This window comes from Pseudopodoces humilis, chromosome 2, assembly GCF_049639895.1.
Source record: "Pseudopodoces humilis isolate 2021_Gansu_Grassland_sample_001 chromosome 2, ASM4963989v1, whole genome shotgun sequence".
NCBI classification, from domain to species: domain Eukaryota; kingdom Metazoa; phylum Chordata; class Aves; order Passeriformes; family Paridae; genus Pseudopodoces; species Pseudopodoces humilis.
In genome coordinates this window covers 84,910,470-84,927,131 of record NC_142201.1, presented here as the reverse complement: position 1 = coordinate 84,927,131, position 16,662 = coordinate 84,910,470, and the positions used below count along the sequence as shown (strand labels likewise).

General features: G+C 37.7%; 1 protein-coding gene across 1 annotated transcript in view; it reads right to left on the bottom strand.

The window, feature by feature from the left end:
* The window catches only part of RSF1 (remodeling and spacing factor 1), a 60,786-nt gene that overhangs the window by 19,512 nt on the left and 24,612 nt on the right, over window positions 1-16,662 (bottom strand). The window contains exons 2-7 of the mRNA XM_014259761.2: window positions 16,398-16,489; window positions 11,946-12,038; window positions 11,097-11,302; window positions 8,930-9,150; window positions 3,470-5,199; window positions 886-1,083 (exon numbers count right to left, since the gene is read on the bottom strand). Coding sequence (XP_014115236.2) covers window positions 886-1,083; window positions 3,470-5,199; window positions 8,930-9,150; window positions 11,097-11,302; window positions 11,946-12,038; window positions 16,398-16,489 — 2,540 coding nt within the window. The remainder of the gene's footprint in view (window positions 1-885; window positions 1,084-3,469; window positions 5,200-8,929; window positions 9,151-11,096; window positions 11,303-11,945; window positions 12,039-16,397; window positions 16,490-16,662) is intronic.

The following is a 16,662-nucleotide window of genomic DNA, read 5'->3' as shown; positions in this document are numbered from 1 at the left end:
ACTCCATCTGGACAAGACATGATATTACCCATTTTCCCTGTGCTATCTTATGCAGGAAACCTGGCCTTTTTCCTCAGTCAGGATAATTTTATGACCTGGGCAGCAGGAACAAAGTCTTGCAGGCTTGCAGGGCATCCACAATTAGGCAACTACTAGAAGTTCATACCTAGTTGGGAAAATTTGAGATATCCCTTTCCATAATACTTGAGAACAAAGCTAGCATAAGCTGTGTGTATATCTACTTAAATATTTAATCTCTAACATCCTAAAGGTCAAATTTTCTCTCAGCTATGCCAGGATATCTGTCAAACACCCAAGACTGGGCTTGTTTTCTGGATTCGTATCAGGACTGCACATGATGATCTCCCAGACAAAAAGATGAACTCATGATGGTATCTACCACAAATAAACGAGAATCATGAGATATAGCAAAATCTTGTTGTGCTCTGTTTGGGATTTCACTGTACTCAGTCCGCAGGGTGAGATGCAGCTACATCTAATGATGACTATGCAGCTATGTGGCTATGCCATTGATGCCTTGGAAAGTAGACATCACACTGCTGGAGTTCTTTCTAATGTTGCTTCCTCTGTGTTCACTGCAACTGCAAGCACACTCTCAAAGCCTCACCCAGACTGATTTTTCAAAGGGCTATGGTTAGAGTGTTACACCTTGTAAAAGATGCTATTTTTGTTTTGGCAAACAGGAAAAATAACTTCCGTCCCTCCTTATCGAAGGTAACTCATCTACTCCTGAGTTTAACACCTAAAACCTAGATACTCTCCTACAGATGGCCACCCTGAAGGATGATGTGCCTGCAGACACCATCAAAGCCAATCCACCAAATCTGACACAACAACCCACAGAAGCTTTTCCCAAAAACCTACCAGCTCAGGATGATTGGGAAGGCCACACTTCTTGCAGGGCTCATCGTCATCAGCAGGTGGAGCTTCTTCTTCTTCCTCTTCCTCCTCTTCTTCCTCCTCCTCAGAGTTTTTTTCACTCTCAGAGTCCTCAGTCTCTTCGTTACTTGAGTATTTCCACCTGCCACGTGTCCGTGTACCCGTCCACCGAACTTTGCTTCTCTGTGAGACACCATTTCAAAGAAAAAACACAAAGGAAGCCCACAAAGTTTCTTCCCAGATCTTAAAAAAATATTTGTCTCCAGAGTGAAGTGATTCATTTCAGTCAGAACAGCTGCAGTAAATTTACAGCAGAGCATTTGAATGAATATATTGGCTTTCCAAGATCCTTAAATTGCAACCAGATAAAAGGAAAAAAATTGCATCTATGTGTATAAAGAAATTTTCAAGTAAGATTTAAAAGTAGAAAGATAAATTTTTCTACTCATCCCCCTTTTTTCTATTTTAACAAAGCAAACTGGACATGGTAAATTCCACACTTAAATCTTCTGACTTTTTCATGAAAACTTGCTTCGACCCAAAGAGAATCTTATTTTCTACCACCTGTTCCCCAACAAGGTTATGCATATTATTTTACTTTAGAAATGTGTTTGTTTTTGAAATAAGAGCACTGCACCTTTTAAGAGCATAACTTCTATCTAGGTCTTCTTTCACATTTATACTTTTTTATTATTTTTTCTTACATGAAACATAATTCAGTTGGTGCTTCTTTTCTGCTTATCAAAGGGGCATCTACCCCCTTTTATTATATACCATATAACGAATGAAAATATTTTGAATATATATATTACCACATTTTGAATGAAAAACAGATTTCAATTAAAATTCAGAAGACTGAATTATTTAAACTACTTAGTGCAAATAATATATTTTACATTTAAAGCAACATGTCAAACTGAAAAAACTTTTATTCCCATTGACCAATTTGTTTCTCACACCCGTCATTCTCTCACAACTTATTACCCCCTCCCCACAGACACTGAAAATGGGAAGTAACTTTTCCAGCTTTTTCAACTCAAAACATTTTTTGAATTTTGACTAAATGATTCACAGACCTGAATAAGTTGAATAAACTAAAATGCACAAAATTTCTCCTGCAGGGTGGACTCATACCAAGGCAGTATTTGTCATATTGGCAAAATTTTGTTTTGCGTCCTTAATATCCATTTCTACCTGTTTAGAGACTTTACTCTTTCCTAAGCTTTAGTAGCAAAGGTACTTCAAATCCATAATAGTCTAAGTTAGGCTACGGATTCATCATACAGCATCACAATTTTTAAATCAGGTTTTTCTAAGACCCATCTTTAGAAAGAAAAGAAACCCCAAGATATAAAGTAAGCTATTAAAGATCCTGGTATTCTTCATCCTGTTTAAATGATAGAAGCTTAACAGCCTAAAACTTCTTCCTCCATCATAATTATTTTAAAATCTCTCTAGAAAAGTAAACATCTTTAGATGTCTTGATCTTTCACAAATAGAGATCAAGTTAAAACAGTTAAAACACCTGCAGCAATAGTACATCAAAATTCTAATGACTTTAGGACTTATAATCACTCTTACTTTCACATATTTTCTTTTTTAATTAAAATCTTTAAGTGATTTTTTTTTCATTTCTCCATGCATGTGACAGAATTTTTCAGTATAGCTGTTACGACTCACTTAAAAATCAACTGATTGTTCAGTTCATTAAGATTATCCAACACAGTAATATGTGAAAGAAACTTGCTAAATGAGTGAATGCTACATCAGTCAAAAATATGTTGTAGTGGAAAATTAATAGGATTTTACAAGTTGATATAAAAAAGTGCACTTAAAAATACAAACTCATTATTCCTCTTTTGTTTTGTGCTGCTTATCCAAAGAAAACAGAAGATAAATGAATAAAAGGTTATTTATACACAGTCTCAGAAAAACACCATATAAATGCATGTTTAATTTTCTGTGATATATTTACCTCATTTACTTCTAAAGATCTATTCTGCATAAGCAAAAGTTAATATTAAAAAAAACCATCTGTACCCACATTAAAATATGTATCACATATGTGAGAAAAGCTAAATTATATCATTAATTCACCACAACCATACCTTTAGCTTCACTCAGAAAGAGAAGTCATAATATTTTTATTCTTCCCCATTTGTTAGTTCCTTTTAAGCTTATGATCACTCTGACCAACCAGACACCACTAAGTATCCATCTAGTAAATCCAGAGGGGTTACAAGTCTCTATTCAGCCACACAGTTAGAAAGAATCACATCTGATCATGCCATTTTTTAGAAAAATTCACTCAGGTTGATTTGGTCTACTTTGGTTGGTTTAAGTGACAGATTTTATAAACTGTCAAAGTTTATAAAAAGTCAACAGATATTAGCACTCTCCCAGAGGGTGTTTTTAAATTGGTTGAGTCCACTAACTGGATTGGAAAGTTAGTTTCTTGCAAAAGGAAAGACCAAAGGAACATAATCCTCAGTATTTCTATGTAAGAATATTCTCCTTATAGATAAGATTGGGGGTTTTGGTTACTTCCAAGTAATAAAACTGCATTTACCTTGTTAACTTTAGAATTTGTCTCCTTCTCCTGCTTTTTTGCATCTTCTTTTCGTTCTGGTTTTTGTGCTGCTGCAGGTTTCTCCTCTTCCTCTTCAGGTCGCTTCTTCTCAGGCTTCTGATCCCGAGTCTCTACAACTTTCGGAGTAGGCTTGGATATTCTTGGCGACCGCCTTAATGTGCGGCCAATGCTGACCTCTTCTGGCGGTGTTTCTGTCTTTCTCTTCCGACTAGAGATCCTGATTGTTAATTTAATTCCTTCTTTTTGTCTTTCAGAAGTTATTTCTTTATTCTCTGTTGCACAGGTTTCTTCTTCAGAAACTAGCTTATATTTAAATTTGCTTTTAGGTACTGGAGATTCCTTTTTACTCTCTGAGGAGTCCTCTAGATTCGATGCATGGGCATCACCTAATCTATCTGGCTCTGTTTTGGCAACTTCTGGTTCTTCCTCTTGTTTTTCAGGGCTGGATTTTTCTTCTACTTTGCTCTCCTCAGGTAGAGCCATTTTACTATCAGAGTCCTCCTTTTCCAAAACAGGTTTCTCTACTGTAACAGGTGAGGTGGATGCAGGAGGTATCTCAGCAGCTTCTGGAAAGTCGTTTTTCTCCTCAGGCTCATCTTTACTTTTCAAAGTCTCTTCTTCAGCCAGTGCAAGCTTAGGCAGTTCTGCAGGAGCAGATGAATTTGGGGACATCTCTAGCTTCTCTGAACATTCTTTGGGTGGTGGCAGGCTGTCGTTTTTGAGATCAGTGGCTTGTTTCTCTGCAGTTGTTTTGGCACAGTCTTCAGGTTTTGAAGACTCTTCTGCCACTGTCTCAGTAGTTGTGCTGTCAAGGGACTCTTTTTCCACAGGACTAGATTCCTCCTTTGAAGGCACTTTCTGATTAGAAACCTCAGAGACCACAGTCCCGATCTCTTTCAGGACAGTTACTGCATTTTTCTCAATCTCACATGTTTTTATAATTTTACTAACAGAATTTAGGGAGTCTGATACTTTTTCCCCACTTTTTCCATTTTTCTCTTTTAATGAGGGGCTGTCTTCCATAGCACTAGCAGAGTGTTCCGACTTACTATTTTGTATGACGCTCGGGGTTACTTTTTCACAGCTAACCTCTCCATTTACTAGAACTTTCCCATCAGGGCATAGAGCAGTAATGGTAGGGACTCTCTTAAAAGCTTCTTCTTCTGGTTTCCCTTCTTCCTTCAAGACATCCTTTGTTGGAGTAACACATTTACACATGGGCCCTTTTATTGGACTATCATAGTCATCTGTCAGTTTGATCTCTCGCTTTTTAAGTGGTATTTTTGCCTGCTGGTCATTTTTAAGTTTTTCACTTTCTTCCACAGATTTCTCCACAATTTCTTGTGGAGTTTTGACATTAACACAAAATTCTAGCCTCTCTGGCTCATGAACTGCTATTTTGTCCATACAGCTTTTTACTTCTTTTAGGTCTTTGGGTTCTGTTTTGTTTTCCTTCACCTCTACTTTAACAGGCTTGACATTTTCCTTAAAGGAGTCACTTTCTTCCTTGACAGTTTGCTTTTCTTCATTGTGTTCTGAAGGTTTCTCTAATTTCACTATCACTGGCAATTTTATAATTTCTTTTTCTTCCACTTTCTCAATTTTTAGTGCATTTTCATCTTCTTTGACCACAGGAGGAGGAAGGCTTTCTGATTCCACTGACTGTTCCTCTACCTCCTCTTTTTCTTCTTTGATTTTCAATTGATTTTCTGTTGACAGAGAAAAACAGCTATGAAACAACCAAGGGACCTACAGGATTACAAAGAACTTCATCAAAACAGAGGCATACCTAAAAAACCCAACAGTCCAAGTCTTGCACAAAGGACTCTTCTCTCACTGAATTAGTAGAAATCTGGCTTGTCTAACACTGTCATTAAATAAGTGGGCTGACAATTTTTAGCTATAGAACCACTATTCAGTCTAGTTATATACCAAGATAAACCTAAATTTCAGAAGTTAAGAGCAGAACTCTAGGTTTATGCTTCTTTCAACACACATCTCAGTCCCTTCTTCAGTATTACCACAATACTTCCAGAGGATACATAAAACCTAGGCAGAGGCATGAAATCTCACTCAAGTCACTAGACTATTTCAGAAAACAGAACATGGTGTAAGATTCCATGGCCTTCAAGAGAAACTGCTCAGAGAAATGAGTCCCCTGTTTGTACGTGTTTTTATTTCAAGATATACTTAGCTATTGTAACAGTTCAGAGAAAAGACATTCAACATTATGCCTTACGGCAAAATTCATCCAGGTTCTCTGGGTAATGACTAGATCTCGTACCTGCAGACAACATTCTCACTCAATTCATCTGCTGTTTTTAAAATAAGCAATGAATAGTAGTATATCCCAGGAAACCTGCAGAGCTTAAAGAATCAGAAGAATTCCACTGTGCTAACTCAGTTTTAGATCGCTAGGGCTTGAAGTACAGTCCTAGTATTTAGAATAAACCATACAGCTATTTTGTCACTACGCACTTCAGCTTGTTATTTATTTTTACCACAGCCTCTTGAGACTTCAGGGTTTTGTATTTTACCAACAATTTTATATCAGCCAGAAATAGAACTAATCAGAAAAAGCAAATACAATAGCACTGTATATACCAGAACAGCAGCTCCTGCCACCCGGAACATGCTTTTGCAAGTGTGCAACAACTGCAAACAAAAAGATTTTACTTTTTTCCTTGTACTTCACTCCTCTCCAACTGAGCTAGTGTAATTTTTTTGCATGATGAGAGCTTCTGAAAGTGGTTAAAAATATACAGGGGAAATGTCGTGACAGCTAGCAATTACATCAAAGAAATTAATTGTTTTAGAATAGTGAGAAGGAATTCACAGATCTTGTATTTTCAAATACAAGGCATGTATTCATATAAATCTCAGTATCAATACAGTAAAGATGCATCTCTAAGGCTCCAGAAGTGGTAAGCTGCTTTAGAGGAGTGCATTTTGAAGGCTCGTGGCTGGCCTTTCCCCCTTCATAGAAGTGACTCTGCTCAGAGCCCCTGTAAGTGCCTCTGCAAAGATACCTGTCTGTAACAGTGAGAATGAGGTATTTTCTGTGTCCATATTCTTCCACTTTCCCTTTATTTCTGTCTGTCTCAACTTTGTTCAGCCATTTCTTCCCATCACCTACTGCTTTCTCCCAAAATTCATTAAGGACCACCAGAATCCCAAAACCTCACCATACCAAAAATCAGCAGATGTTCTATAGTTCAACTCCCTGAACCAATCACAAAAAATTTCACATATACACAAAATGACTTGGTCAATGCACAAGCTCTCCTAACGCTACTAGAGTCAATCAGTCAGTAAATATGGAATTATTGGGTTAGGTTACCAGGTATTTGCATGTACTAGTTTAATGATACGTGAACAACTGTCAAAGCCAACAAGTGTCAGGGCTTCCAGCATATTTTCCCTACATCTTAGTAGGGCTTTCAGTGCAATCCCTGGACTACAAGGAGGAAATGCTACAGTTTCTCAACTGAAAGGCTCTAAGGAATGTTCTTAGAACACACTGACAGCACTCAAATCATTGCTAATGTAAATAATTTCATTATTCATTACCTAACACAGGACATGGACTTGTAGGAGTGAGGCCATGAAGATGCTCAGAGGGCTGGAGCACCTCTGCTATGGAGACAGGCTGAGAGATAGGTTGTTCAGCCTGGAGAAGGATCTGGAAAGACCTTATAGCATCTCCCAGTACTTAAGGGAGTTGCTTACAAGACTTTTGACAAGGGCATGGAGTGACAGGACAAAGAGGAAGGACTTTAAGAGAAGGGAGATTGAGATTAGGTATTAGGAAAAAATTCTTCACCGTAAGGGTGTGAGGCACATGTTGCCCAGCAAAGCTGTGGCTGCTGCATCCCTGGAAGTGTTCATGGTCAGGCTGGATGGGGCCCTGCACAAACTGATCCAGAGATGTCTCTGCTCATTGCAGGAAGGTTGGACTAGATGGCCTTTAAAGGTCCCTTCCAACCCAAACTATTCTATGATTCTGCAACTAGTGCCTAGAGGTGATTTTACACCAATACACAGCCTAATGCGAGTACTGAGCCAGGTGAGTGTGCCACAGGACTTGGGGAATTATCTACAGTAGGGACATTTAAAATGCTTTCAAATGGCTGCTCCTGAATTCAATGTAAAGCAAATGAACACCTGAAGAAGAGGTCTCAATCAGATGATTTAAGTTGGCCTGACTGAGATAAAAGCATGATCAGTACATGGAATTAATTCCACAGTATTGGTAACTAAGCAGGTTGTGTTGGCACTTACATGCAGAGTTAAATACTGGAAATGCCTTGGACTGAAAGACAATTCTTCTAGGTTTTGTCACAACTTACTGCCATTTCTACAATCATCTCTTAGCACTTCCACAACAACTACAGCTTTATCTAAATATTTATTTATTTCTTCCATTCCACACTGCTTGTTGCAAAGAAGGAGAACAGAAGAGTAATTCCTTCTCTCTGATACTCAAAACCAAGACAAGCCTTGGCTAATTCCACATATCAAATTAACTTCTACACATTTGCAGAAATACCTACTAACACATTGGAATATTTAAATTTTGTTTCTGATTGTAAAAACATTTTCCTATATTTTAACAAAATAGTAGGGCCAGGTAGTAAAACTGGGTAAAATTACTTGGGAAACAAGCTTCTAGTTTTTCATGCCCTGAAAGAAGACCAGATTCTTAAAAAGTCAAATAGTTCAGGCTGACTGATACTTAGCAAAACCAATGCACAAACCAGCAAGTCAGGCAAGTTACTAAATATGTGCAATGACATGATAATAAGGAAGGAAAAAGCTTCTTGGCTTTGATCCTGGAGATCTGCTCCAACCTAAATAATTCTGTGATTTTAATAGCAACAAGATATTGGAAGCAGATAAGGACAGCCTCACTTCTACAATGTTTTAGCATTTTAAATTGCTTTAACTTCAGCTCATGTCTTCTTGAAATATCATGTCAACTGTGAAACATTTGAGGAAATAACCTATATTTTTTTGTTTCGAACTCAAAAGCAAGAATAAACATCACACCCAATACTGTCTTGATTTCAATCATGGCATTGCACAAGCACATTTTTTGCTTTTCCAAATTTTAATGTTGCTAAAACAGGAAAAGTTTGGCAGCAGTTCAATGCCCCACAAAAACATACAATAATGAGCATTTAAAATATTATAAAAAATGTACAGAAAAGAAGTTACTGAGAAAACATTTTTTTCGCACAGCTCTCTTCCTATAAATAAATGTTTGAGACTAAATATGTACTGAAAAACCTCCAAATATATTCAGAATTTCAAAGTATTCAACATTTACTTGATTTACTTTTTTTAATCCTAATCTAACATGGTAACTTTTTGTGAAGCTAAAAATTCTAACATTGCCACAGCAAAACACTCAAAGTTTGAGTAAAGGAGGCAGAAAACCTTGTGCAGCTTCTTCTTCACCCTTTTTGGTGTCTTCTTCACCCTTTTTGGTGTCTTCTTCACCCTTTTTGGTGTCTTCTTCACCCTTTTTGGCGTCTTCATCTTCTATGCTTGGACTTTCACGTGATGAATTCTCCTGCTGAGAATTGTTGTTTTTCAACAGAGCAGGATCAATTTGTGCTTTCAAGAGCTCAAGGGTCTCGGCAAGCTCATTGCGGTTTCTAGAGGAGAAAAACACACTGTCTGATAAGCACTTACCCCAAAGGGATTCATAAAGAATAAACAAACATTATCTGCTTAAATTAATTACTCTGAAAACATTAGAGTTATACAGTGAAAACATAAGCACAGTGAAATGCTTGTCCCACAAGTGGATGCACCTTTGCAGTCAGAAACCTTTCAATTTATCCATACCAAAATAAAATTATGCTTTTGGAAGGACCTTATCTACTTACCTATCTTAATTCCTGCTGGGTCTGGATCCAAGCTCCTACTATTATTCTGTTATTTACAATCCTCTTGTTAGCCATCACTGATTATTCTTTGTCATTTCTTTTTTTCTCTCAGCAGAGAACAAGCTACTGCTCTCTGCTTATGCACCAAAGAAGCAATCATATAATTTGAGTGAAATTTGCAAAAGCAAACAACAAATTAATTTAGGTACTTTTTGCAAGTGCTTATCCTAAACACATGCAACAAACAACACCAAGTTTCTAGAGAACTCCATCAACTCAAGTTATGACAGCAAAAAATGCTGGTGCACATCTGTATGAACATGAATCTCAGTGCGGTGTAACTCCTTATTTAAATTGCACATCCAACTATAAAAAACCCGCTTAATTTATAAAGAATTTGAGCCATGATTGAACAGTCATTGCCTTCTTAATGGATTAGAATAATAAGGCTCTCACATCTCTATTTCAAAGTCAATGTTCAGCAATTTGTTTTCCCCAGATTTACAGAAAGAAAGGAAGCCTGTAACAATCCCAGTATGTGGAGTCTCATGGGCTTTAAAACCATTTCAGGTTTCTTAATGTATTAATGTGGTTTTTTGCTGTGAATGTGGAGTGTTACAACCTTCCCAGCAGACCCCTGGTTTCTTCTTCTTTTGGCAATGCATTTTGGAGTCTATAATGCATGGAAGAGGTGGATGATGCATGGATCAGCTCTTGATCTGTTTGTTTGGATATATTTACTTTATACCCCCACAACAGCTGTCTACACGTAACTCACAGTAATGCTTATCATTTTACGGCCCATTGATAGTGGTTTAAACACTTTTGTACGACTCCCTCAGTTACTGAAGTCATGGCAATATAAATAACCTGCAGATAGTTTGGGTTGGAAGGGACCTTCAAAGACCATCCAGTTCCAACTTCCCTGCCATGGGCAGGGACATCTACAAGACCAAGTTGTTCAAAGCTCTATCAAATCTGGCCTTGAACACTTCCTGGAATGGGGCAGACACAGCTTCTCTGAGCAACCTGTGCTGCTGCCTCACCACTCACACAGAATTTCTCTGTAATATCAAACCTAAACTTGCCCTCTCTATCAGTCTGAAGCCATTCACCCTTGTCCTGTCACTACATGCCTCTTTAATAAATCACTCTCCCCTCTTCCTGAGTCCCTTTAGGTACTAGAAAGGGCTCTGAGTTCTCCCTGGATTGTTTTCTTTTTCTGGCTGGACAATCCCAAGTCTCTCAGCCTGTCTTCATAGAGAGGGGCTCCAGCCCTCTGAGCATCTCCTTGGCCTCCTCTGGATTCCTTCCAACAGGAGTTATTGCAATATAGTTTCCCCAAGAACAAATCTGTCCACTTGTAGCTTTCGTAACAAAGCTGAAGTTAAAGAAGCAAGAGTGTTCCATTTTCTAAGGCATTTAGCTGGCCAGTAAGCAACATGGAGCCATCAGCCTCAAGACAGTCTTCTCTTGCTTCCCTTTCTATATATTCATCATAGCTTGAACTAGCAGGAAACATAATGTGATGGTTGCTACCAACAAATCTGTGAGTTATTTCTGTACATGATTTTTCACTAGAACATAGATGTCAATGCAGAAAATCCCACTGTCATGAATCCTACTGTGTGAGAAATGAAGATTTATTGAAATATATTTCTGAGACTGAATCAAAAATAGCTAAAACCTTCCAAAATAAAAAGAAGGAATACCTAACAATGCACTTCCATGTGGATCCATCCTGGTCATCCTGTTCTTCTATGTACATCCTGACATTATGCTCTTGATCCAGTTGATACCAATACATGAGGCCGTCTTTGTCCCGACCAATGGGCTGCAGACGCATGGCATCAGCATCCTCCTCGTTAATGATATTCTTAAACTTTAGATTGTCATCAAATTGACATTCACAGAGATACTGAAAAAGAAGGAAGACTGGTAAGATATCAAAAATATAAACAGAAATAAGAAAATCAGCTCATTTCATTTCAGTGTGATTTAGAACTTGCTTTTAGGCTGTAGCTATCAGTTTTTTCCAGACCATGTTGTTTTAAAATGAGATACAAGGGTTTGGGTTGGTTTTGGGGTTTTTTTAACCTGTTAAAGCTTACAAGGTTTATTGTAAATTTGTTATACACAGTACAAATTATCTCATTCTACAATAGAACCCATACATAACTCAGAACCAACACTAACAATTTTGTCAAGGCCACAGAAAATGAGTCCCATTTTGCCTTTAGAATTCAGCAAGGTAAAAAACACATTTTAAGCCGTGTATTGCACAGGCAAAGAGCTCTTGACAAAACAGTAAGCATGAGACTATTTTCATACAAAGTGTGAAAAATATGCAAAGTGTTACATGTAGTTTGGGCCCATTCCACTACAATGAATAATAAATACTATGTCTGTTCCAAGATCAGCTCTATATTTAATATATGCACTTATGGTTCAATCAAGCCAAATTTGCAAGACCTTCAAGTGAGTGAGGATTATTCTTTTAATTGTAATTAAAATTACAATTAAATTAAAGTAATTTGGAACCTTAGCTGATGAATGTGTACCTTCAGAATCCCCAGTTTGCATTCAACACTCATTTCTAGGTATCCTTTTTTTTCCATCTCCCAAGCCCAAGTGCTGTTGAATTCTTGACATATCTGTTAAAAATGAAATAAGCAGATTTCTAAGGTTAAGAGAAAAAATCAACTTTACATATTTTTATTACTAGTTCCTTACTACAGTAATTAACTACACATGATCTCTTTGGGATTGCAGTCAGAAAGTATTACAGAAAAACAAAAAGTAAAACTGAAGCACTGTTGAATTTTCATGAAGAGGAGATCCTCGAGGTCCTGATCACCACCACATTCTCTGAACATTCTAAATTAGCATGACTCTGGAATGGGAGGGTATTATTGTCTTTGCTGTGCACATACCTCACATTTTTCGATTTCTGTCTATTTAGAATATAAATTCTCTCAAGTAGACACAACTTCCTATTCTATCTCTTTGCAGCACTCAGCAGACAAGTTACCAGGGTCTCTTGGGGCCCCCTACGTCCTTCAACTTTACGGCAGATAACAAATGCAACTATTACTCACGCCACACTGTGGAACTATCATTCTTTACAAAATATCTTGACCTTCAAGCTGCTTGACAAGTATTTTAAAATATTTTAACCACATCAATTCAATATTCAACCACACCAATATGGGGGAAAAGAATCCTATCACCAGAAAAAGCAGCAGTAGAGGAGAAATAGATTGAACCAGCATGAGCTCCAATAATAAAGGTGAAGAAGAAATTCCCTCTCCTCCTAAACAACTCAGATGTGCTTAAGACAACTCTCATGAAGAGATAAGCTGCTTATCAATTGAGGACACATGGTGGGATCTCCAGTCAGTGAGGCTATTCCAGTGGAAATATCCATGATGAGGCAAAAGCTGATCATAGCTACACATCCAGTTGGAATTATTTTGAAGTGCCACTGCTCTTCAGTCTGCAAGGCTGGACTCAAGCAAAACAGTGCAGTCTCCCAATCAAGAAATTATTATAAAGTGTAAGACACAGTTAACCAAGCTGCTTAGAAATCTTCCAATCACATCTGAATACAGCTTTCTCTGGAAACAGCAGCAAAAATAATCCTAAATTTCACCCACCAAAAGTACAGGTTAAATGACTCATAATGCACAACTCCACCCGGGCTCCAACCAAGTAAAGTGGCTGCTACCCCTCCCCTGTCCCCAAAGCCATACTACCAACCCTCCACTACCCCTAGTACTGACACTATTTCTCAGGTGGCACAAGGGTAAGCCTGCAGTTAGGTCAGCTCAGCCAAACCGTAAATTATACTTTGACTTTAAGCTGTGACCTACAGAGAACAGTGACAAGCACTCTGGTCACAAGGGCTCCTGCTGAAGAGCAGGTTTTCCTGCTCTGAGGTTAAGGAATATTACACAGGGACTTCTCTGATGCCGAACCAAAGCTCACAAGCAGGAGACAATCACTGCTCGCTCACAAAATGAGGCTACTCCCCTTTCTCTCTCCTTTTCAACTATGTAATATGAAAAACACTGGGAAATTGTGTATCAAAACCCTTGCTCAGGGCATATGCCAGTTGCTGTTCATTACTTACTCATTAAGTATGAGAGCAATAACAAGAAGCTTCATGTGCTACGAAGTGTGTGACTGTCAAAGCAAAAGCTTTGAGACATCAGAGCTGATGAAGCATCTGTTCAAACTGAAATGACTACATTTTGACAATTAAAAACCAGATAATTGTGCTTTCTCCTGACAAGTACTGTCACAACCCTGAACTACAGAGCTCATTGATCCAGGCTCTGCTGTGAAATCTTAGTCTCTGCCTTCCCAGAGAGGATGCTTCACACTGATCACAAAGCTGCTGTTTGCAGGAACTGCTGGCTTTTGCGTGCTAAGGTCAGTACCTTTCCACCCTGCAAGAAATGCTAAAACATTTCTCTCAAGTAATTTGAAAGCAGCTATGATGGCATCCAAAACTACAACACATTCCAAATGTTCACTTTAAACAAGAAAACAGGAACATGAAAGAAGTGTCTCCTTGACAGAGGAGTCTCCTTCATCATGGGACTACAGACACGTGAATTCTAACGAGAAATGTGTTCAGAATTACTGAAGTACTGAAGAAGTAGTGATTTTGGGTTGAAGGTTTCAGATGGACTGGTGCAGAGAAATCTTCTCTGTATAAAAATGTAAGTTACATTTGACAATAGTTGAACAAAACACTTTGTCAGGAGACAGTGCAATGTGACCTCACTACATGCTTCTCAGAATCAGCTAAACTAGACACTTCCTCTTAGTAGTTGGAATGCTTAGGACCAGGCATTTTTTTACCTCAGCCATACATGACCATAAAACATTCCTTGTGCAGAGGAGGAAAGTCAGACTCACAGAGACCTACAGCCATTTTCTTCCATAAAAGACTAGTGCACATGCTGGTGGATCCAGCCTGGGTGGTTCACCACCAGAAGAGGGAAGGGAAAGAACTCTCAAGTACCATGTTCACTTCCTATCCCAAAATATATCCATCTGTCAAAACACCAGCCACAGATTAGAGACAATTTTTATGATACTCTTTATATGCACAACAGTCAAGTGAAGCACATTTTATAATTAGTTGGTATATAAACAAAATATAATATATACATGCACACATTTAATATTAAATTTATATTTTAATATAAATTTAAGTATATAATATAAATAATATAAAATATATATTATTTTATTTTATTTTATTATTAAATTAATATTAAGAGCATGCAAGTCTGAATGTCCTCCACTAAAGTTTCTGCCTAACTAAGAACATCTAGAATATATCAAGCCCTGTTTTATCAAAGCAACACATTACTAGTTTCTAACAAAGGAAAAACAGGTCAACGTTGCCTCTTAGAGTGTCATCAATAATATGTGGAACAATACTGCAGGCATCAAGGAAAAATGCTCTCAGTGGTTCCATGTCTTTTCAGTTTTTCCTGGCTTTTGTGGCATTTCCCAATACTCTTCCTTGCTTTCCTAAATTAATCATATTCCTTTGAAATGGGGACAATATTAGCATACCTTTCTAATTAGTTATATTCAAATTCCTTTGTTCTTCAAGGTTCCTTTGAACCACTGGCCAGAATAAGCTTCAAGTTAGCTCTGGAGACTGTTAAATGAAGTAGAATTTATTAACACTTACTTAGTCTTAACAGGGGTGTGAGGGAGGGTTTCCTTACTGCTTCCCTGAAGAAGAATTTCCAAACTGCTTTGAAGAAGATTTTCCAAACTACTCCCTCAAACTTGTTTTATCGCCCTGTTTTCTGCTTACCACACAACTGGTAAGTGACTCCAGTGGGGTACATAATATCACGAGTCAGAGTTGGGTTTTCTCAGTTTGCTGCAATGGTTTTTGGGTTTATTAAGGAATTTAACACAATTCAGTAACCACAGTACTTGGTAATACACAAAGTACACGAAAGTTATATAAGTCATTACATTACTATTTTTAAAAATTACCATCAATGCTTTACAATTGGTTAACAGGTAAGAATTAACAAAGGCCCTTTAGCAGGTTATTTCTCAACACATTCCCAGCCCCAAAAACATCATCATCTTAAAGGGTACACAAACCTCAAGACAAAGTCATACATATGTAGAGCTTATAGACAGCATTTAAGGGGGAGATCTGCAGCTGGATTTGCCAAGTGCCATTATTTGTACGGTTGCTATTACCATGATGCTGTATTTCTACACAAGATGCGATCACGACTGTACAGACCATAACAATATTACAATTCTGTGGATTAAAAGACACATGAAACATATCCAGAGGGGACATGGTAACCTATTAATTTTGACTATCTATATATTTTCATTTTTTGAAGCAGAGTAAATTATTTAAACTGGAAACTATTTGTATGTAAAGTATCAGCAAAGACACAACTGCAATTAAAATACCAAGACAGAATTATGTAAAACAATGGGATGCTCTATTTTTACTGATGCATAATTACATTTTCATCTTAGCTGTGCCATCCTGAGCATGAAGATATAAATCACTGTAATACTTTCTTTTATTATCAACACATGCTACAAGACCTCTGTATGGTTCCTGTATGAATAGCAGCCAAATCACAGCAATTAAATCATATTTGGACAAGTGACATACAAATGAACTGCTACTGTATAAACCTCTGCTCAATTTAGCCCATTTGCAGGCTTCTAAATCTTCTTTATTTAGGGTCTTAGTACCCAAGAAAGTATTTTCCTGCCAATTATGGGGGTGGACACTCTTTCACATGCAGAAGAGGGAAGTTATTTTCAGAGACTTTATTCCACAAGCCTAGGCAGCCTGCAAGTTAAGCTGGGATCTGATGCACGCGTGACAATGCTGGCACAGCCCAAGGCTCCTGTAGCTCATATTAGGGCTTGCTCACACAACTGCCCATCACAACCATATTCCAGCATCGCAGAATAATACAACATGCATATTGTACCTTGATCAAGTATTTTTCCCATCTGTCTGCTGTGACAGACTTCCCAATCTTTCTCATCAGTTTCAAGTGAAGCTCCACCAATTCTTTTGGTACTGCAATATTGAGACAGAGAGAAAGAAAAATACAAAAAGAAGTCATTAAGTCTGGTGCAAATATTCTTCAATGCTAAACACTGATAACACTGAAACACTGTGACAAACTAAGACATTTTAACAAAACAGAGCCTTCAAGCCTGCTGAAGAGCTGCCATGTGACTGAGAAATGG